This window comes from Siniperca chuatsi, linkage group LG20 (assembly GCF_020085105.1).
Source record: "Siniperca chuatsi isolate FFG_IHB_CAS linkage group LG20, ASM2008510v1, whole genome shotgun sequence".
Classification (NCBI taxonomy): Eukaryota; Metazoa; Chordata; class Actinopteri; order Centrarchiformes; family Sinipercidae; genus Siniperca; species Siniperca chuatsi.
In genome coordinates, this window is record NC_058061.1 from 2,968,728 (window position 1) to 2,992,345 (window position 23,618).

Sequence of the window (23,618 nt, forward strand, 5' to 3'; positions counted from 1 at the left end):
AAAATGACATTTTTCCAAGTTATCAGTGTTGGGAAATACTTACACAGAAAACAAAGTTCCAGTTCATTCATAGTTAATTTATTGATTGTTCCCTCATTAACAGATTGAACGTAACATAATGAATACAAGTAGGTCTGCTTCAAATGTATTTACATTACTACCCTATCACTTTCTCTTTTATTTGAACCTTTAACAAACATCTCAAAATTTTACATTTACCATATTTACATCACAGAAAGGCATATTTAATCAGAACATGTCCTTGCATATGGAATGAAATAATCATAGACAGTCAATCATAATCCAGATATCCCATTAGTAATATATCAGTAACAACAGGAATCACATAAAAGAATAAAATTGGAAATAATTCAGCTGTCTGTAGAAATCATTTATCTCATTTTAAACTCTACAGCCGCCCTCCACACGTCAGCCCCTTGTCGGAGGGTGATGTCCTCTGGTAAAGACTCGAGCCCCAGCAGAGGTAGAAGGCCCTTCTTCTCCAAATGGACCTCTAAGGTGGATCTGATGCTGGAGATAGCAGGGAGGGAGGGCATGAAGAAAACAACTGTTAGCACTGCATCCATTGTTTTCACCACAGGCATTCCTATTCACTTCCCTGCCCAGCTGCTGCTTCACTAGAAATGGCCTGTGGCTGAGGGGATACAATTTAAGCTCCTTTCCCCTGACAGATGGCTGCCTGGAGGGGTCACGCTCTGGTCCTGGATGTCAAAAGGCTCCAAATCCCAGGGGAGAGCCCCGGTGAGACCTCCACACTTAACTCTGGTTAAAGCTGTCTAGAATCAATGGATTCCTTTAGACTAGGGTGGTAATCTTTGAACTGACAATAGGCACACTTCGTACATTCATGAGCTAACAATAAATTCTTATTCCTAAAAACACCTCTTGGGTAAACTAGGGAATAAATATCAATAATGCAAATGTTTTGACATTGTTTTCCCATTTGGTGCATTACCTCCTACTAAAACTAAACTCACAAATGGTAAATGTGTTGTGTTTTCACAATAGAGGGGGGATTACAAATGGCATGTGCTTACTCCCAGTGTGGTTGGTAACCCTCGTCAGGCATGGCATTGCTCGTCTTCAGCAGCAGAATTTCATGCAGCTCCAAAGAGAAAACGTCAACATCTGTGAGAGCGAGGAAGACCCTCAGCCCTTTCCTCTCTTCCTCAGACAGCCTCTGCTGGAACTCTGAAGGTAGCCTCTGAAACGGGTCCTGAAACATGATCATTAATTAATTGTAATCAAAGTTTAATTTAATAAAAAATACAACAAAGTGCTTTGTAGCAGAAACTGAAGCTCAGACAGAATTCCTCAAAATCAGTTTTTATTGGGGTCAAACTCTCGGCGCCTGCCGTGTCAGACAGCACACTTTCAACGGATTACAGCCCAGAAAATTTTACTCTCTGTGTTGTTTGGGGTCAGTCACTGGCAGCCAGCAGAGGTCACAAGTGAAAATAATGACTCAAAAACAAATTATGTGGTCACCCTGGGTGGAGTTTCTTTCATGGATTTTGCGTTTTTAAGTCTTTAAAGGGCCTTGGCATTTGCACAGTTTAAGTGTTGTGACCAGAAAATAGGGTTATTCTATGTTTTAATTGTCTTTTTTTCTCCCACATCCAGTAAATTCCTGGAATTGTATGATTTCCTTAATACTTACTTGCTTTCTGTTCAGCATAAGCTCAGATTTCCAACACGTCAGGAGCTGCCAGGTGAATATGCTGTGTTCCAGTTTGCTCTCTCCAAGACCCTAAAATGAAAATGAAACAGGCAGGTTTAATATTTCAAAAGACCATACCAGTGGGGGTTTTTTGTGCAAGTTTTAGCTCCTGAACTACAGCTCATGTATACTTCACATTTTAGCTGATCATTTTTGAATGCATTCATTTCTGTATGGCAAACCAGTGAAACTTGCTAGACTTGTGTAATCCATCACAGTGAACAAACCTCTGCATTGTCAGTGTTACATTATCGTTGCATGGTAAGTCAGATTAAGTGGATGTTGTGTTTAAACATCTGCACTGCAGTGATTCACAACAATAATTCAACTTGTTCACTGTGATGGATTACATCATTCATGCAAGTTTCAATAGTCTGCTAATACATTTTCATATTTACAGAAATTAATGGAAACCAAAGAATGTCTGGACTGGTAAATTTACAAAACGAACATTTTTAGTTGTGGGGTAAAATACAATGTAAACTGACTCGTAGTCAATTAGCTAAAACATGGAAATTGCTGTTATAATACCTGTTTTAGGTAGAATCAGAGCGGGGGGGAACAACAAGAAAGGGGGGTTGTAACAGTGCACTGCTTACAAAATGAGATCAACATAATTACATTCTTTGCATAGCAGTGTTGTAATGGAAATATCTGTGGGTCTGGAGGTTTCTACCTTGGCTACAGTGCTAGAAATCTGCGGGTCCATCTGCAGGGAATCAGTGAGGTAAGACAAAAGTCGACCCTGAGGATCCCCACCCGTCTTGCCAAGAAAGCGAAGGCCAATCTCCACCACAAACACAGCATCACAAACATCTGTGTATGAACGCAGCACCGTTCTCATGGCACCGCTCACCGAACCCTTCAGCGGTTCCTGCAGTACAGACAGAGAAACTGTCAGCCGGCCAGCGAGAGGAGTGTGAGGGAAGGAATTTGACCTCTAACAAAGTGGCCTCACAAAATCCTACAGAGGAAACTACTGTGAACATTCTTGGGCAGGCATTAGTCAGTTCCAGATGAAGACCGTGGTACCGTGAAATAGTAAAGTTCATAAGTAAGTTCAATGGTCTTACCTGAGGAATCTTGCCTCTGACCTCACTTAGAACCACAGAGAAATCCTGGAGGTGTCTGTTCAAGTACCTCGAGGTGTCCTGATTTTGATCAAAGAGGACAACTGTGCTGGTTAGCAGAATGTTTGGTAGTACCTGCATGCAGCTGTATGATTAGTTTTGCTTTTTACCGCTTGGATAAGTGGTTTTCCAGCCAGGAAGCGACGGGCCAGCTGGGTTTGGATGCCTGGCAGATCGTAGGTTCTGTCTGTCTCCCCACCTTTCTTCAAGGTGTAGTGGCAGTGGGCTAAAACCAGAGGGAGCAGCTCTCTTTCTGGGTGGCACAGGGTCAGCTGGGTTTCTGATATCCTCTCTAAAGGAACAGTGTATTCACTGGGGAAATAAAACACGAGTAAGTCCATGATCAGCCGTATTAATCATAGGTTTAAAAACATAAGCAGCTGCATTGGAGTAGACATGTTGTTACAGGTGACATACTGTAGGATCTAGCAAGTGCAGTTTGTATAACACATGCATGAGTCTGAAGGCTTATTAGATGCCAAAACTCTTCACAAGTTTATGATACTATGAGACAGGATTGTACATCTCTGGAAAGTTATCAGGACAGCATTCACTTTATCCTCTGTCGTGATGATCGCAAAGTAGCCGGGAAGATTTTTTTACTTCATTTTTAAGAGAAAAATCTTCTTGCACATGAACATGTGATGTGATATGTTTGTGACAGTAACTGCATATCACCTCATCCCATACAAATATATGATCAAGGATCTTTTATGAACACTCGTTAAGAGCAATGTGTTTCGCTCAGCATTCAATTGTTTTGTCAAATGTTCAGGCTCACAAAAAGGACCTTTCGTGAGCCACTCTTCATTAGAATGAGAATTTGAACATCTCCAGATCCATGAAGCAAACTCAATCTGCTGCTGAAGACTGTGTGAAACGGTCGAAAGCACCAGAACAAGTGATTAAGCAGACCTTAAATTGATACTGTTGTCCAACTGCTGTTTTTAAGGTCACGAATGAACTGTCAAGCTCAATCCTTGATCGTATATTTTTTATGGGATGCGTGTGCGATGTAAGTGGAATTATTCATGTGTGCTTGAATGTATTTTACTGGCCAACGCAGCCCCTTGCTAGATGCCTTCAAAAATAATCTTCTCAGATAACCAAGGAAATATTTTCATATTTTTACAAGACACATAAGAAAGCTCTAAGGAGAACGCTGTGAAGAAAAGCACTGTGGAGTAACAGTCGCTGGTGATAATGTTTCAGATGGAAGCAAATAGCCATTATTATTATTATTATTATTATTAAAGAAGAAGAAAACTGGTTTGCTTGATGAACCCTGCAATTGTGTGCTCATGCAGTGCTGTTGTCAGAACACGGCCTTAAAATTAACTCAAACTGCTCAAAAGCCATCAGCCTTTGCATTTGACTCTGGACCGGGCGTACTGACCTGTCCTCTTGGCGGCTCACGCTCCTGGCCGCTCTCACCAGGCTGTTGTGAGTCTCCAACAGGAAGTCCACCAGGGTTCGGAGACATGACCCCCGTCCATGTCGACACGGTGTCAGAAACTCCCCAGAGCTCTCGGTTGTCACCTCCTTCTCACACAAGTTCACATCCACACCCAAGTTTGCTGCTATATATACACGCAGGCATGGGAGAAAGTTATGAAGTCATGCAGTGAAGGAAGCAGACACAACTAATCACTACTCTACGTAGAGGTGTGAACTTCAGGTTCAATTCAAAAGTGATTCATGTTCTTCTTTCTCAATTCAGTCTGATGTAACTATTATGATTTGATTGACAGTAACAATTAATCAACACTGTATATTCATTAAATAATAATGTGATACTCTCCTTATTCTCGTACAAATTAAAACATACACAGAATTATGTTTTAAAGTATTCTAAAATAAGAGAGAAAATGTAATGTTTCCACTTGAAATATTATGATACCAAACACTGAAGACTTCAGACTGTTTACATTAAACAGTGATGTCGAACTGAGATGTATTATTTAAATTGTTGTTGTTAAGTGTTAACCACACGTTTCGCTCTCAGCAGTAGTAGCTAAAAATGTTCTCACATTTGATCCCAAATTTTAATCATGTCACTAAGCTGGTCTTGTTTTAACAACTCACTTTAAAGACACATAAACTGTCAGAAATAAATAGTGTTTAAGTGAGTTAGTGTCCTCTTTTAAAATCATATTTTTTATTGTATAGCTTCCCCAGAATTGAATGAATTCTTAACAATTTATGTTGTAAATCACATAGTAACTCAGCAAATAAAGTTTATTGTTATTTTTAGTACTATAGTAGTAGAAGTAGTAATTCATATTATTGACACTGGAAGTAGTAGCAGCAGTAATAGCAGTGGCAGTGACAGTATCAGTTTCAGCTTTTCAATCGTGGCAGAGGATGAAGCACTTGTGACTGAGTTAGATTTTTGCGATTCTAATCGTGTCATATTGATTATGACAGAAGTGATTGCAACAAATTAACTGTTACTCCTCTGCAACTGTACATTTATACATTAGAGTAAAATGTTAATGGAGACATGCTTACAGTTGTTAGCCACCTCCACTCTGAGGCAGTTCCACACCTTGATGAATGTTTCCACTCTCTCAAGCAGCATCTTCTTCTGGTATCCTAATGAAGATAATGAGAAAGCTCAGTTTGTGTCAGTGTGTGTGTGTGTGTGTGTGTGTGTGATGTTTGCAGTGGGGTTTGCATTACAGTTTCTTTGTTGTTGTACGTTCAATTAAAAATGAAATGTTGATATACCTGCTGGTATCTGCTGTAACATCAGTGCAATAGTCGGCGGTGTAGAGTCTGACTTCAGAGGAAACACCCGCAGCAGGTCTGACTGTAAAGCAGCCAGCTCAGGTAGGTGATGCAACTGCCTCACACAGTGTATCTGAGACAAACACACACAGAGTCAGTACGTCAAACACTTCAAACTGGAGTTTGGCTCCAAAAATAATATGATATTAATGTCAGGATAGTAATGCAACATGCATTAATATTCACCGAGAAAGAACAACACAAAACCTGAGCTTGAGGAAAGTAATGGACCCGAGAGACCCAAACAACAACAGCTTCAAATGTTTGAGTATCAAGAAGTGATTATGAGAAAACGTACTGTATTTTCAGATTACATTTCTGCCTCACTATCGTCCCTGTTTTCAGTCTTGCATTTAACACGATATCTCTGACACTACTCAACCGATTTCAGTGGAATATTAGGCAATGGTTCAAGTAAGAGCTGATTTATTCTTGATGCACAAAGCTCCACTAAACGTGGCCATTTAATAATCACTTTATGTTTTGGCTTATAAGTAATTGTGAAGGTTAGAAGCTAAACTTTTTTCAGGATCCCTTGGTTTAACATGGATATTCCAGAATAGGCCGCACCCATTGGTATGTAACTAAGTACATTTACTCAAGTACTGTACTTAAGTACAAATTCGAGGTACTTGTACTTACCCACTACACCTCAGAGGTGAATATTGTACTTTTTACTCCACTAGATTTGTCTGACAGCTTTAGTTACTTTTCACATTACAATTTTTCCTACCCTTCCTGTCCAGTGAAAACCACGTATCTCCAAATGTGGTGATTTTGAATGTCTGTGATAAACTGAAGGATGAAGTGTTTTCTTTATGGGCTGAGAAAACTCTCCTCCTTCTGAAGCTGAATAAACTATTAAAAACCCTCTCGGATCAGCTGGAAAACGCATCGTCACAAAGCTGAAAACAGGCAGTTTTTCTGATACGTGGTTCTCACAGGACAGCGACGCTACAAACACATGATGATCTTATAGACCATGATGCATTGCTGTAGATTAAACTACCAAACAGTATACAAAGTAGTTAAAATGAGCTCAACCTTAAACATCTGCAGCAGTAAATACATACAGATTAATGCCGCAGTAATAATCCAGAAACATCAGTATTTTCACAGTGTGGTATTTGTGCAGGATCTGAATACTTCTTCCACCACTGGCCACACCTTAACAGACTGTCCTCCAGGGCGAAGTAGTTTTTTTCAACACTCCTCCTACAAATTTCATCCAATCTTCAACAAATTTGGTATGTAAAAAAAACAAAACAAAGACTTGTTTTGCTAAATCTACACACATTTACTTTGAGCGATCCTGCTAAATGTGATGACTTTTTACTTTTAGGCGGCACTCAGCGCTCCTGAGTGTGATTTGCTTAAAATTTAGAACAATTAATCTGTGCCCCAGTATTCCCAGCCAGGATTGAAGTATTCTCCAAAAATCACAGCCTATTACTATGAGATTATCCTCCACTGTGTCCCCAGTCTTTGTCAGAAAAAGGATTTCACGTGCTCCTGATGAAGATCGGTACCTTCTTGAGGAACATGACCAGCAGGGGTAAGGAGTTGCGTCCCTGTGGTTCTCCCACAATCTGAGAGAAGCGCTCCACTGTCATCGTCTCAGGTAGAGTCCAGAAAGAGGAGCGATGCGTCGGGCAGTCAGAGGGGAGGGACAACATTTTCCCAGGATCCCCAAAGAGGAGATTCATCAGGGGACTTCCAGCAAGTCCATCGTCAGCACTGATTCTGTCCTGAGCTTCAGCCAGATTCTTCTGCAAATCCTGAAAACAGGCAGGTGGAAGCTTTTATCACCCTGTAGTACAAAATGTCTTTGTGTCTTTCTTATGAAAACGTCACTAGTATTGATTCCAGTTACATATTTGTAAGCAATCAATGCACTGCTTTTAAAAACACTACATTCCTTACTTGAAGCACTGGGTTGATGGCAGAATCACAGATGAGCTTCTCCCACTGCTGACGTCGTTGTCTGGAGGACAGATCCTGTCTTGCGCCGCGGGAACCTTTGTTAACATTCAGCAGAGTTATGTCACATGTGTTTTACATGAACAATAGAAGCGGCATGATGAAAATCGTTGGAAAGTCAGTATCACCTGTAGTGAATTCTGCACAGGTATTGAGAATCAGATGAACTGTGACTGCCGTGTTGTCGATGTTCTGGTCCAGCGTCTGCCCCAACACACTCATGTCCTTTTCAAGGTGCTCCCACAGGAAGGTGAGAACATCAGGGGGCCTGGGGTGGATCATGTCACCAACTCCCTACAACAAAAAAGCACCACAGGAGTATTATTACATAATGTCATCTTTTCAATATCAGCGATATGCAAAAATGTTGTGCAAATTTAGTGGAAGTCTCACTCTGTTATTTTTTATAGCGCCTTGAAGCATGGCGAGGTGTGTAAACAGCCGCAGGATGCAGGACTGAACGTAAGTCATCTGTCTTTCAGGGGCTTCAGACCTCCGACGAGCCTCTCCTAATATGTGTCCTGTCCGAGTTTGATCTCTGACACTTACACACGAGGAGGAACATAAATTAAATTCAACAGAAATATTTGACTGAAAATACTGTCACAAAGCTGGTTGACTGAAGAAATTAATACCTTTGTCCTGTTTGTTGAGTAAATCCAGGGACTGGATTGTGATTCTGTCCACCAACTGGAATTCCACAGTCTGGACATTTTGATATAACCACCGGTCTACCACACTATGGGACAATCCAGAAGCAGAAAATGTATGTATTATTTATTGAATTTCTCTATTGTTAAGGAATGCTTAAAAAAAATAAAAGAAAAAGGAATGCTTTCCAAGACAGACACAGAAAAAGCTCATACCTCTCCCACCAAGCACGCATGTCCGTTGGCACAGTCTGCAAATGATGTAAAAGACATTATATACATATTGATGAACTATTCATAGAGAAGTGATTATAACCCTTTATAATGTAAAATACTTACAGTATATCCGTGCTTTCTTCTCTCTACTCAACCACTGTCTGATTTCACTTGTGTGATCATCGGGCATGGTTGGCAGAAAGGAGTTCTTGGAGGAAAAAGTAAGTTGGGTTAATGGAAAATAGTTTGGAGTATGAGTAAGGTACATTATCTTCAGTTCATAGTTTTATCTGGAAATTTATCAGTGTTCAAAAATGCAAGTGAAAATTAGTTTTTTTTTACTATAGATTTTATATATGATTTATTCTTCTTTCTACTACCAGAACATTTTCTGAGCTGTGCTTGTAGCAGGAGGAGTCTGCTTACTGTAAACTAAGGTGGTCAGTGTCTTTTGAAGGCATTGCTGCATAAATCATATGGAAAAACACAATCTGGTCCTTTTTAGATTCTTTCGTGAAAATTGGTAAAAACTTAAAACAATGAGCCTTAAAGCGATACTCCAGCTATTTAGTTTTGCACTTCCATTAAGTTGGGGGACTTCCTAGTAAACACCCACGTAACGCAGGCATTCTGTTAAACATTTCTAGTCTCTAACCTCAAGATGAGGTTATTTTCTCCTTGAGAACCACAGAAGTCATTATACAACTGTTTTCACAGGCTGAAAGTAAACTGACCTTTATGTGTAAAACTGGCGGAGAGTCCCTTTAAGATAAGAAGTGTCTTACTGTAACATTCTGAGGCTGGGACGCTATCTGGTGGAGAGGAACCAGTAGAGGATTTCCACTGAGGAGCACAGAGTCCAGATGAACCAGCAGCTCCAGGAGGGTTTGTCTCTGAGCTGAAAGCATCGCGTTGATGTGGAGATTTGCACCCGGTCCACCTATCTGATTTGACAGAAGTGCCGTGCAGAAATCCCTGAACTCCTTTGACTTGACGTTTTTCAGGAGCTCTTCCAGTCTTGCCATCTCCTGTAAGTTCATGTAGAGCCACATGTTAAAAATAGAAAGTAAATTAGAAAGTAACAGACACAATCTACAGTAGACATCATGTATAGTGCACCTGTGGGGAGGGACGTATGTTGACATCAGGTGATTTGTAGCGGCAGGTGACCTGTCTGAACAAGGCCAGGGCCAGGAGGCTGATCTGAGAACCTCTCAGCTTCTACACAGAAAATAAAACAACAAAGATGTTAAAGAGGAATACAGAAAACCCTGAAGCTGAAAAAAACAGGTGAAAGACAGAATTTTGCTTTGGCAAAGTAATTTGAACAAGTTTCCAAAATTGTAATGAACTTATTAGGGTTTTTTAACACTCTTTTTATTAAAAGTTACTGTTTGATGGAAAGTACCCAACTGATCAAGACAGTAACTTACTCAAATATGGTAACACCCCTATTTAGCATTTCTAAGTGCTAAATAGGGGTCCTCAGAGTCTAATATGTTGACAAATACAGCACATTAATAAACGCCTACAACCACATTAAAGTGTGTTAATAAACCATTTATAAAATGTTTATACAGTGCCCAGAAATACTAAATAAGGCGAGTTAAAATATAAAGTTATTCAATGTATCATTGATGAACTGATAAATTCACTTATTCAGTCACATGGCCTCCTTGACCTCTAGTGGTCATCAGGAGACATGACTGTGTTTACAGACAACACTGAAGCAGGATCGTTAATTCTGCTGTACCTCTAAACTGTGTAGACTGCTCATAAACTAAATTAACTAAACACTGACATCAGCCTTCCTATCATCTCTGGAGTCTCTCTGACCTGTATTTCTGTCATGAAGGTGTCAGATCTGTTTTCCAGCAGAACCTGGGCCACGGCGTCTCTCGTAGCTCGGTATTGCGCCCCACAGCAGAGGAACTGGTCCACATTAGTTGGAATCATCCGCTTTGACAAAAAAAAAACAATGTTTTAGTGTTTGTGTTTGTTTTTCTTCTAAATGACAAATGAGAAGTTAATAGTAGTTAATAGAGCAATGCAGTTCCATGTTATGGATGGCAATTAATCTATTAGTTGATCGACAGAACTATTTTGGTAATCCATTAATTGTTTATGTCATTTTATTTTAAGTAAAAATGCCAAAAATCTTCTGGTTCAACTTCCTCATTTTTTAATATTTGCCTGTTTTCTTAGTCTTCTATGATAGTAGACTGATTATCTTTGGGTTTTGGACTGTTGGTCAGCCAGAATAAGTGTTTTGAATGCGTCAACTTGGGCTCTGCAAAATAGTATTGATCGATTTAACTCTCATTCAGAATGATCAAAACGACTGATGGGCACTTCAGATGGTTGTCTCCTTGTGACTATAAATAAAGTCTCATGATGAAAAAGAAAAAACAACTTTCTTGTTATAGCAACACACTGTCAGAATTATTTCTTCTCACTTTAGCAGCTCTGTGTTTCTCTAAGATACCTGAAGTCGAAGGAGATCTGGGGGAAGACCCATCTCCAGGCCGGATTGTTCATCAGGGACAGTATGCAGTCCATACCAGAGAGTCTGTGGAGGGCTCGAAGCAGGTAAACCCGGTGCCAGTCATTACCACGGTACTCACACACCGCCTTCACCTGCAGCAGGTACTGAGCCTCCACCCCTCCATGTCTGCCTGCATTTCATAAAGAAACATAAAAACTTTATATGGTCCTTTACTTCCCTTTTTAACGAAACTATGGCATCTGATGAAATGTCAAATCCCTGTATTGATGTATCAAATATCATTTTAGGCGGTGTACAATCTAAATGATGAAGTTGCGGTGATTTGAACAAAGTTCAGCATTCCACACCTTGAACTGCGGCTTTCTCCAGCAGCCGGGCAGCAGTGCTCAGGCATATTCTCAGCCTGGCGATGTTGAGCAGGAACTCGTCTGGGTCTTCTTGTCTGTCTGGAGTCTGTTTCCTGGCGACCCGGCTCAGGAATCTGATTTCTGCTTGCCTTTGCTGTTCTCTGCTCTGTTCCACTTCTCTCGCCTCTGAGCACAACAGAGAGTCCTGGGAAAAATAAAAAGTACATCAATAACAAGTGATGAAATGCGATTGGACCGTATACTTAAATGTTTTGCAGAGAATCCACGGTAAAAAAAGAAAAGTCAGTACTGAGACATGTGATCTCTGGGAAAGGCATGTTAAAAACAACAGGATAAGTACTAAACATGAGGCCAAAATGAAAGAAACAAAAATAATGATCATGATTGTCATCACTCTGAAGATAGTGTTCATGCAGAAAGCACAAATGGAGTGAAGCTTGAGTCTTTTACCTGGAAGCAGTTGACAAACAGCAGGTAGAGTTCAGTACGATCTTCTCTAGACAGAAGATTCTCCTCCAGATTCTTTAGGTAGGCCTGAATGTGAGCCTTCACCTGGTCAAAACTGACAGATATACTACGATTTACAAACATGCCGTTTCTAGAAAGTTACTGTGTTACTGTAGTTACAGTAAGTACAAAAACCTCCACTGCTGTTCAGTAGAAAATACTGTACTAAGAGACTGGATCACAAAATATTGCTGTTGGGTCAACTGCAATATTTCCAAAAAGTCAGCTTTCCTCTGAAAATGTACCCAACCGTACAGAAGCATGTGGTCCTTCAACTGATCTGAGAATATGAAAATCCAGGATTTTCATTTCCATGTTTTATCGGCAATGTTGTGATTATCATAATTAAAACATTACTACTGTATTTACCAGGTGCATGTTTCTTCACTGTCAGTTTTCCTACTTTTAGTACTACTAACGTCAAAATTTGAAAAAAGGAAGTATACTATACTTTTGGTGCTACTGTTTTTTAATGCACAAACGGTTTGAGTACTTCCTCCACCTGTGCTCACTGGATTCACGCCCTCACCTGTATTGCAGCAGCAGTTTTGGCAGCACAGATCGCACCACTGGACTGTTATCCATACACTCCAGGAAGGGAGTGAGCTCTCTGGTCCTGTACACATCACCTGCATCACACAAAAGAATAAAAGTGGTGAATGCCTCGTTATCACATCAGTTATCTACCTTTTATCATTGACTTATTTGCTCACTGACCATTGGTGGAGACAAGTAAGGAGAAGAGCAGCTCCACCACTCCCTCTCCGGGCCTCTGTCCCTCTGATAGACAGAACCTGGACACCACCTCCAGGAAGAAGGAGTTACAGCAGTCCCTGATCGCTGCCTGCTGCTGAAGTGCTGCCCTGAACCATGAAAAGAAAGAAGCTACTGAAAAGCTAAAAGATTTATTAGACGACAGTATCGGATAACCAAACGCTTCATTTCTTTGTGCTTCGTTTCACAGGCTGTTGTACCAGAAAACATTATTTAATAGAACATTACTAACTTCTAACATTAATGCTCTTTAACAGATAAAAACTGTAAGAGTTATAACATAGCAACAACTGAAGTTAAACCCACAATAACTGATGTTTTTGGCCAGTTGCAGCGGAAACGAGCTGCTGAAAAACGCAGCTATGAGAGCGGTGAGAGTGAACCAAAACACATAAAGTTGTGGGCCGGACAGATAAACAACTCACTGAAACTCACTGAGGGGAGCTGCAGATTCAGCTAAGTGCATCACTACCAGCGGGCCCTTGCATATTGTCACATAGTTTTCACATTGTTATTTGATACAGTGTTGTAAAAAATATTGATTATGGCTGCTTTAATTAAAGGTTGTAATTTTGTATAAAAAAAGAAGATCTGGTAACATAGAGATTCCAATTCATCACTGGCCAACTCTCCCAATGGCGGAGCTACAGCAGCCGTCTAAATTTTAAACGTGAATATTTAATAAAAATCACTTCTTCATGCTGCAACTTTGCAACTTGCATGTGCATGTTAGCCCACGTCAGAAGAAATGTTTACACTCTTGTGGCCAGTGAGCAGCTGAATAGCATATCATCATTTAAGTTTTGTTTAAATTGTATTTTTAAATTTTATTTAATTTGAGCTCAGAACGTACAGAAATGTCTGACTGTAAATATGGCTTCCACCATTTCTCCCTTCAAACATTTAATAATAAGGAATATTTTTATAAATAAAGTAGTAGATGATGCCATGAATTGCTCCTTAAATTCAATTTATAGTTTTATCATAATATCATATTTTAAGGCAGAAGTGTCACGGTCACACAATCGTTTGTCTTACTGATTGGTTGCCGAACATCAGGAAGGCGGGTCTTATCTAATATGAGCCTGTCAGAGGAGAAACGGCCAAAAAGGCGAAAATGTATAACAAGGAACTCTTTTGTTGAGACTGTGATGGACAATGAATAATAACTCACTTGATGGTGTGACAAACAGTCGGCTTGAAGTCGGGTGGCAGGTCTGTCCTGCATTTAGGGCAAGAACGTCTGCGTAGCTGAATGCTTTGTTGGAGACACGGCAAACAGAGGACGTGCTGGCAGGGCAGGACGGACGGCTCTGTGAGCTCCAACAGGCAAACTGGGCAAGAAATGCCAAACCTTTACAGAAAAAAATATTGTGAGAGATTCAGTATTGCACTGTGTGAAGAAAAAAAGAGCCTTACATTCTGTTGAATCTTGTAAAATCATTTAGTTGCTTAAAAGAGTTATGGTGAGATGTTTCTACTTGTTTCTGATGTATTATTCTAAATAAACGGTGAACCTGTGGTGGAAATAGCTAATTGGAATAAGTCCAGATGTTCCCTTAAATTTAAATACCAACTGAAATACCGAATACATATTGTAAAGGCAGATCCTGACCTCAGATCCCTGCTGACACACTCATCATGAAAAGAATTGAGGATCCGGATCAGCTGCTGCAGTGTGTCCACGCTCCGCACATCAGGTGACTCCTGCATCAGCTGTTTTAAAATGAGAAGAAAAAAATATCTGAAAACATGTCTTGCTTTTTTCCCCACTCACCTCCCGTTTGTCCGCTTACAACTACCAAAACATTTTACTTTTGTTGTTAGTGTTAAACTGTTGAGGACCCTTTCTGGGTCTTTGCGTTATCTTATTTCAGCTGAACTTGTTGTTTACAAAGTTGCTTTAGCAGGGGTTCCCACTGCGTTTTCATAGTGGAGGTGGGCCACCTCACCAGAAATAAAGACTGCCTCTGCAAACAAAATAAAAAATGAATAAACATTTATGAAAAAATATATTAACGTTCAGGGAAAAATAGCAGCGGTGCTTCTTCGCACAGCAAATGTCAATGAATAAAAAGCAGTATTGTTTAGGCCCTTATCTGCTATGTGAATTGATCCTGAGACAAGATGTGTCAGGATCTGGGAGGCTCACCACCTCAGCTAACTCACAGACCCTAAAACCATTTTACTTACGTTCAGGTGAAGGTTGCAGTGCTTGAGAGCCAGTTCTTTCAGTCTTGAGTCATTCTGTTTAACTTCAAAAACGACATGCTGGATGAAAGATGCAACAACCAGCATCCCATGCCACAGTGACCTGAAAGGGCGAATGAGGTTATAAATAAACTTTGAAAGACTGAAAACTTTTTTTTTCCTCACTGTACATCCTGCCAGACTCACCTGATGGAGTCCAGATGTTGCAGAGTGCTAGGGCTACAGAGGGTACTGTATTTCTGACCAAACACTCTATCCAGACACGGCTGCAGAAACTCCACTCGGCTCACGAAGGACTTGCACTCTTGCAGGGACGTCACAGTCAGTAGTCTGGTCTGCTCAACACAGACACCAAGAGCTAAAATGTCCTCCACCTGCCAAAAATAAAACACATCATGCTCATTGTAAAATTATAACATGTTAACATTTTTATCTTTAGCATGTTGCTATTATTAACCTTATACAGTCTACGTTATTAACATGTAAAGTTTAGCATGTTAGCAGTCTACATTATCACTAGTCTCACTGTACAGCAAAGGGGGACAGGAATTCTGTCAGTCCGATAGAGGTTTCCCATCATAAACTAAACTCACAGGAGGACATTTGACCTGTTGGTGACACTAGATGAAACACTTGTGTCTGTGCCTTTTGTACCTATGCTTCCAAACCACTCCATATGTCAACAAAAAAAATGCAATAGTCACAGACTATTAGAGATTTCAAATGATGATGATGTTTAAAATTAAGCCAAAAGGTTATTCTCACCATTTCTTGGGGCTCCGTCTTTGACCCCTGCTGAAAGACATCGGTGGCTAGCTGGGGCAGCAGCAGAAATATGTGGCAGAGAGTGTCCAGTCTAGGGGCAAAATGTTTGGCAGCAGCCATTATCCAAGCAGGAGAGAGGTCAGGGACGGCACCCATGGATGTCTGAAGCTCAGACACACAGCCCAACATGGCCCTGGTGAACACCTGTATATGACATATGTAAAGAGTCAAGACTATTTGGCTGTTCCCAAAATATTTCACCTAAATGTGTGACTCATAATGTCTATACCCTAAGCTCATCCTTTGACTTGATCTTCAAAGAAAGCAGCAGAAAGTCTTGGAGATAGTGGTGGCCATACTCCGATCTCTCCTCTTCTGAGAGTTTCTGTAAGTGACTGCCCAGCCTGCTGTTGTTGAAGGTGCTTACAAACTGGAGAATCCTCTCTGTGCCATCCTCGCGTGTTACTGAGGATCAGTTATGAGAGCCAGAAAAAAACATTTTAAACCATACTATACTATACATATACTTTATGATCTGTTCATGAGTTTATACATTTAAACATTAAGAAAACTCTATGAGACCAAGGCAAACCTGGCATAAATTCTGATTCTTCCCACAGGCTTTCAAGGTGCATTCTGATGAGCCAGCTGAATGCGGCAGTGCAGGGCTGTTCTTCGCCATCCAACATGAAGTAGTGCTGCACAAGCACCTCCTGGTCTGACTCGCTAGAAATTATAATAATCACAGAAAAATGATGCCTTTTGTTGATTAAATTCACTGTGGGAATTATACAGAACAAGTAATCCACAATACCTTGGGTTTTGGAGAGGTGCTAGGTCTAAAATCTGTGAATCTGCCAGGATGTCCAACCACAGCTTTATCAGGCCCTGGCTGAGCCTGTCATCAGAGAGCAGGTCCAGATTGGCATACCTGTCCATAACTTCCAACATGCTGGCCAAGATTGGAGTCACGGTGGACTGAAGACAGCGCCACAGGGTATGTCTGTCAGTTGAAGACACAAAAGAAACCTGCACTTAATCAAATCATTGACTAGAAACAAGAGAGCACTTAGAGAGTGCACATGAAGTGCCAATATTAAATAGAGCCGTAACTGGAGCCGAATTCATACCAAAAACGAATCATTTGCTCCTTGTCCAATTTCCTAATCTTTCAAGCAGTTTATTTTAATGTTTTCAAGTTATCCTACTAAATAACTTTACCTCAGAGTTCCCCCCTCCTGCAGAGCCTGGCGTTTCTTGGCTTCTTTGCTCACCCAGTCCTTAGGAGAGCCCATCCTTTCTTCTCTCTGTGCCAAAGCCTCTGCCAGTCTACTCAACAACACGTCCTGAAAGTGAGCTTTAATAAAGTATATAGTTGACATGGATCAGAAAGCAGTCGGAGATGCAGCAAGACTGATAAAACTATTTGCTCCTACATTAGAGTCAGATGTTGGCTTCTTATAGACAAAATGAATAGCATCATAATTCACAAAGAAAGTGATTGATATTGATCAACAAACCCTGTCAGATACATTGTGTCAATTTTATAGTATTATTACACAATTTAAATGACTATATTCACCTCCTATTTGCCCTTGACAAGTTCCCAGAAGAGTCAGAAGGATGTGCATTCGTTGCATGCTTCGTGATGTCATGTCATTGGTGTCCCTCAGCAAACCCACAGCTTTTTGGATACATGATCTCACTAAGGATACACTGTGGAGGTGGGCTCTATCTGCCTGCACAAACACAATAAAATTAAATTTAAGATTTGTTTTACACACACATACTGTATAAAGGAACATAAGATTTATTTACTCATAAGTAGGCTTGTCACAATAACTACTTTTGTTGGACAATAATATTGTCCCAGAAAATATTGCGATAAACGATATTATTGTCATTTTAAGACCATTTTATGTCACTGATATAATGTTAATATAATAGCATAACAATGCAAGTACACCCTTTCAAAGATCAATAAACTTTTAAGCTGCGTGAGCCCCGCCCATGGCGAAACTCAGACACAGAGAGCAGACGACAAGAGGACAGGAGCAGCGAAACCAGAAATGACAGAAAAACGTGTCTCAGACTCAGCATATTTTTTTTCTGTTACGGCTTAGGCGATGTGAAAAAAAATGCTCAGGCGTTGTGCCCAAGTCTTATAATGTAGGGAAAACCCTGCTGTTCATTCTGGCATGATGTTGGTTAAAATGTTGGTCACATTCTTATCCAAATAAACACGCATGTGAACACAACGGGCAATATCATACGATATAGGGACATAACCTCGCTAATTTTTGCTGACCTCAATAAGTCGATAAAGTAACTATCGTGACAGGCCTACTCATAAGCTCACATTTGTATCTACCTGAGAGTCTTTTCTTTTCCTCAGCGTTTCTCCATCTGCATGGTGTTCTATTAAAAATCAAAAATACTGTTTATTTTACAGTAAAAATCTGTCTAGAGAACAATAAAAAACATTTTCTTTGACCTTTGTAAGGCAACACACATTTTAATGTCCAGAAGATGTACAGTTTCTACCTGATGGTGCAGGGTTGAGTAGGTTGCTGATGAGAGTTCCACAGAAACCCAACAGGTTTAGGCTCATGTCCTCTGAATCCCTCAGGTCATCAATGTGTACTGAGTGCCAGACTCCTTTGATACCAAAAACACAGCTTTAATCTTGTCATACTTATAATGCAGTCAGCAAATAATTGTATTGCAGTAATGATCATAATCCAATTAGTACTCACCTCCTTGGAAACCAATGTACTGAGACTGACTTCGGATCCTAGAAACCTTCACAATGAAAATCACCCAACAGGTCTGATCCTCCAGTAACAAGTAATTCATGGTGCAATATCTGGAGGCAGATGGTATCATATTGTTGTCACAATACCAGAATTTTAAACTTCGATACAATACTAGTACAAAAAACGATACTCGATACCTCTTTCAATACCGCGGCAAAGAAAAAAAGTCCTAGTCACACACAATAGTATAATTTGGTTCTGCACTGACAAAAAAAACAGTAATTTTACGTCGCAGAACCTGGGAGTTGCTGGTCCACCGCTGCCTTGATCGATTAGTTTGTTTGTGTTATAATGTGACTTTGGTGTTTTAACACGTTAGTTGCTAAGGTCGAGAGAGCGATTTAAGGCTTCAGTTTCCTGTCAGAAAGGCTGTCTGATGGCAAGGTAAGACAGTGAAAATATTATAAATATAGCGTACACTTAAACTGATATTGATTTTTTAGGTGGGCATATTTTAGGTGGCTAAAATATGTTTTGTTGCTGCCCAGGTCCATAGCAGTACATTGCTTAGCTTCTGTGCTGGTCCTGTCTGCTTCTCCAAACTGGGGGCGTGCTGACTGCCATTGTAGATCTGTTTTTTGTTTTTTTATAGCTTCGGTACTTTCGATGCTATTGAATGTAATATTAACATTATCGTATCGTTTTAAACATGTGGTATCGAAATAGTATCAAAGTATCAAAACTTTTGACAACCTTATCATAAACACTTCTGAAATTCCTGTAATGTCCATTTTTCTACTCAGCATGCATAAAATCACATGCAATCTGTTCACGATCATAACATTGAGCCCTACTTTGCTGATGCTATGAGCTCATCACTGCAGTGGGATTCCTCGAGGTCCATCTGGATTAACAGAATGTGAAGAGACTGGCCAGCATCTTGAAGGAAGCCCCTGGCATAGAGAGAGGCGAATAAGAGAAAGATTAAAAGACAAAAATAAAATACATAAGCCATGCCGCTGTTATCTGAATAATTAGTACCGTATCTTGTTGCAGAAGGAGACCTCAGTGTCAAACTGGTGGAGAGAGAGCAGGAGGATTCTGTCTGTATGCAGTCCTAGGGCATGGGCTACAACCTTGACATCTGATCTGGTTAACAAGCTGGAGAATGTAGTTATCTATGCAAAACCACAAAGGGGACAGTGATGTAAACGATTTGTAAATATTGTATAGAAATTATGAAAACATAATTGGAGCAGTGGTTTGGGGCCTACCTCTAGGAACTTGCTGAACCCCTGATGCTTGTTCAGGCAATCTTCCAGGAAATCTCGGAGGGAGTGGTGATGGTCTTGCTGGAAGTACATTCTCTGGAGTTTCTCCTTCTCCTGGGTTGCTAAATCTGAATACTTGAGCCTCACCACAGCGTCAGGGGTGGCACAGTTCAACAAGAGACATTTAGCTAAATCGAAGACTTCTTCTTCCTCGTTTTCCCCAGCAGACCCAACATCGTTTTCTGTCTCCATCATTTCTTCGCTCTCAGACATCACTTTGTTCTTGTCATCAAATACCTCAGTGGGTTTGTCATCATTCTTTTCTATTGACTGAATTTCTTTTCCAGCAATCTCTATGTCAATTGCATCACCCAACTGCTCGTCCTCCTTATCAGTTACCTCTTTCTGGCTGTTTGAATTTGATTCAAGTGTTTCATTTGGTTCATCTTCTTCCAGTGAGTCATCTTTTTCATTCTGTTGATGTTGTCTGACTGCACTGTCTTCAGCTTTTTGTGCTCTCCTTTCTAGTGCTTGCAAGAGAGCACTGGCACAGGCATCACCATGATAGCCAACAAAAATGTCAGACAGCTTGAAATCCTCTGAGGCCTCACCTGAGAATTCCTTCAACCACTCCTTCAGTTTGTGGAGAACCCTGTGTTGCCATGGTTCTAGATCAGTACTCCTATCCACCCTGTGTTTTTCAAGCCTGTTGATGAGGGGCACGGGAAAGTGCTCATAGACCTTCTTCTGGTCCTCCACCACCACCAGTCTGAAGTTTGTATTTACACGACATTTGACTCTGTGGGAGCCAAGACCAAGATCAACATATTGCTGATTACTGAGGTAAACATAGTACTGGTTCAAGGCATCGTACAAACTTTCATAAAGATTTTGCATGTTAAGGAGAATGACAGTGCGTCCAGTTTCCATGCACGTTTTCACCCGGTTAACGTTACGGCAGATTTGGGCATATTCCTGGTCCTTTGGGAATCCCGAGCCAAAGACAATTTCAGGTGATGAATAGTATCCTTTGGCAAAGATTTGTTGCTGAAGGATGTGAAGAGCTGCATTGTTGGTGGTCAGCAAAAGGAGGTAACGGCTCTCCTGATTGGTGTCATGATCAAGATTCTTTTTCACCATTTGCAAGGTGCTTGGTTTGGGAATTTCCGTTAAGTTTTGGAGAACCTCTTGGAAAAATATGACAGGGTCAAAACCCTCTGGCTGTCCACTGAAGTTACGCAAGATGGCCTCTACCAACTGTCCGTCATCTGGTTCTTGTTGTGTGGACTTGACTGCGGCAAAGAGCATTTTGACTAGGCTATAGTAATCCCTTAGACCAAAAAACTGATTCTTTGAGGTCTCTTTACAGATGCACAAGAAGGCCTTTGCCAAAGATGGAAAGAGATGTTTAATTTTCAGGAGAATTTGGTTGGAGGATGAGCAAATTCCCTTGGCAGTTTCCACAAGTTCATCCTCACTCGGATCCCATCTGGACACGAATATTCCTCTGTTCATCTTTGCTGGGTCAAGAGCCCAGTTGGAAATACCCACAAAGCCAACCTTCATGTGTGGATCTGGCTTGTCATTGTCAATGCAACCATCCTCCAAGAGAGGATGAAGGGTCTTCAGGGGCATCTGAGGAGAATCTTCTGCTAGTCCTATCTCATCAAGCACCACCACTGATACGTACTCATCCATGTTTTTGTCCTTCTGGAAGCGGGCGCAGTTCCTGAATGTCCCTATGATGCCCTCAGGACTTGAGTGAGGACTGCACTGGAAGGAGACCATATGAACTTGCTTGAGTTTCTTGAATAGTTCACAGTGGGAGTTCTGGCCCTGCATGGCATCGGCAACCACTGTTTTAGCAAGAGATTTAGAGCTGCCTGGCTTGCCAACCAGAAAGAGTGGGATCCTGAGCTCAATGCAAACCACCATGAGAAACACATTCTCTTTGAGTGCAACATTTTTGGCTATGGTCTCCCTTGTCTGTATGTTATGAAGGAAGAAGTCTTGACAGGATGAAATCTCTTCCTGCAATGCTGCTGAAGAGCGGAGAGGGTCTGGAAAGTACCTACAAATTACAGAGAGGTACTCCTCTTTAGCCACCAGAGACGGGTAGTAGCAGACTCCAACGGAAAGAATCAAGCACTTCAGTGTTTTATGAGTCTCACTGAGATGAGAGCAGTTGTTGAAAAGGACCTCGCCCTGCTGGTAAAACCAAACTAGCACTTTCATAGACCTCTCCACATCTCTGAGACTCACAAAACTGCACTCATTTTTCCGACTTCGCATGTATTTCTGTGAGGCTCCCAGCACATTTGAAATTATGCTCTTGCAGGCCACTGGCAAATGATGGTCGTCAACTTTCTTCTGGACAATTTGTTTGATGTAGGAAAGTTCAGTTGAATCACTCAACTGACCAAAATCCCACACCAAAGAAGCCATACTTGGAGGCAGAGGATGAACTCTGTACACCAGCTGCCTCAGAGGGACTTTGCCAAGGCGTTCTTCTGTTTCATCTGCCTTCACCCTGTATCCTAAACCTGCACGTTCCAAACGTTGCACCATTTCAGGTGAGTGCTTCCTGTAGGGATTGCAAGCAGCTATTATTTTCAAGCCACTGCCGGCCTTCAGAGGTTCCCCTTTCATTGATTGGTCGCACAGGATTTCCTTGATGGCAAAAATGGCCTCTGTGGTGTTTGCTTCGTCAAAGAACAAAATGGTGTCTAGCTTGTGCATTCTACTGTTCTTCTCAGCAAGTATTTCTGCCTCCCTCACCTTTCGGTAGATCATCTCTGCTGTAGTTCCACCATGTACCTTGACAAGTACCATGTTCTCCACTGGTCTTTCCTCCCTCTGCAGAGCACAAAGGAAACGGACTAATCTGGTTTTTCCACAGCCGGTCTCTCCCATGATGACAACTGGAATTCCACACCGGAATCTCATGTGTATGGCCAACATCTTCATCACATTGTCAGCAGTGAGCTCATATGTTGAGTCTGGATCAAATTTTCTGTCCTTCATTCCTTTCTTTGCACCAACAACACATGAAATCCTTCTGATTTTGTCTGGCCGGGGCAACTGATCAAAGTCTTCAGTGAGAGAGATCCTTTGCCGTTCCAAACCTTGAAAAAGGTTTTGTGACATCACATTTTCTATCAGGACCTTGAGGCTGTGAGGATCAACTGCATTGAGTGTGTTTCGCCTCTGACATGTCTTCACATTAAAGCCAAGGAAAGACATTGATAATCTGTCTGCATTAAAGAAAATGTATGGATGAGACTCATTTTCCCAATGTTTACGAATAGTCAGATGGGCAAGAAGGTCATCCTCCAAACTGTTTTCAATGTGCAGCATGGGACTTTCAGGTGTGTTGAGAGATGGCGAGGCAAAATCTCTTGCCATTAGAATCATGAACTTCACAATGAAGCCCTTGAAACCAGGCAGCTGGTCAGCTAGAAAATCTGGATCACAGAAAACTGAGTTCTCACAGTCTTTCAATTGCACATTGAGGAACCAGGAGAAGTTCTTCAGCTCAGCCCAAGATGGATCTTGCATTCCACAGTGTGACAGAAAGTGATTGACACAATCAATGGGATCGCCCTTTCTGGATCCTTCTTGGTAGTTAAAATGATCCAGATTCTGATTATTGCTGTAGAGCTTTAAGTATTGATAGGGTCTTTGAATCCCCTCACTGCAAAACTCCTGCTCATCCATGAGTGGATCAAAAGTCTGTTTTGTCAACACCCCTCTACTGGCCAACAATTGCTTCACCTCTTTTGGAGGTCTACAATGGATGGTAGGCAGAATGTCAAGAAGTCCAAGCCTCATCTGTGTGTGCAAATAAAACACATATATTTATAAAAATCAATTGCAGCATGAGGTCATTTTTGAAATTTTGCTTTACATTCAAAAAGTGGCATAACCTCTTAGTTTGAAACTTTCAAAGCTCC

The 23,618-nt window shown here is 41.0% G+C and overlaps 1 protein-coding gene across 1 annotated transcript in view; it reads right to left on the minus strand.

Annotated features, from left to right (window-relative positions):
- Nucleotides 1-56: 56 nt before the first annotated feature.
- Nucleotides 57-23,618, minus strand: part of rnf213b (ring finger protein 213b) — a 37,778-nt gene continuing 14,216 nt past the window's right edge. The window contains 41 exon segments of the mRNA XM_044179597.1: nt 57-531; nt 1,059-1,237; nt 1,682-1,771; nt 2,418-2,615; nt 2,815-2,892; nt 2,982-3,183; nt 4,268-4,451; nt 5,383-5,466; nt 5,602-5,734; nt 7,191-7,439; nt 7,585-7,679; nt 7,770-7,935; nt 8,035-8,185; nt 8,277-8,380; nt 8,508-8,542; nt 8,631-8,715; nt 9,293-9,535; nt 9,627-9,728; nt 10,344-10,466; nt 10,993-11,009; nt 11,012-11,182; nt 11,361-11,565; nt 11,832-11,943; nt 12,418-12,517; nt 12,606-12,751; nt 13,837-14,016; nt 14,278-14,378; nt 14,856-14,976; nt 15,060-15,247; nt 15,639-15,842; nt 15,928-16,103; nt 16,231-16,364; nt 16,453-16,641; nt 16,860-16,995; nt 17,221-17,377; nt 18,010-18,056; nt 18,183-18,296; nt 18,395-18,504; nt 19,249-19,347; nt 19,436-19,572; nt 19,669-23,496. Of these exon segments, the coding sequence (XP_044035532.1) occupies nt 393-531; nt 1,059-1,237; nt 1,682-1,771; nt 2,418-2,615; nt 2,815-2,892; nt 2,982-3,183; nt 4,268-4,451; nt 5,383-5,466; nt 5,602-5,734; nt 7,191-7,439; nt 7,585-7,679; nt 7,770-7,935; nt 8,035-8,185; nt 8,277-8,380; nt 8,508-8,542; nt 8,631-8,715; nt 9,293-9,535; nt 9,627-9,728; nt 10,344-10,466; nt 10,993-11,009; nt 11,012-11,182; nt 11,361-11,565; nt 11,832-11,943; nt 12,418-12,517; nt 12,606-12,751; nt 13,837-14,016; nt 14,278-14,378; nt 14,856-14,976; nt 15,060-15,247; nt 15,639-15,842; nt 15,928-16,103; nt 16,231-16,364; nt 16,453-16,641; nt 16,860-16,995; nt 17,221-17,377; nt 18,010-18,056; nt 18,183-18,296; nt 18,395-18,504; nt 19,249-19,347; nt 19,436-19,572; nt 19,669-23,496 (9,312 nt within the window). The 3' untranslated portion in view covers nt 57-392.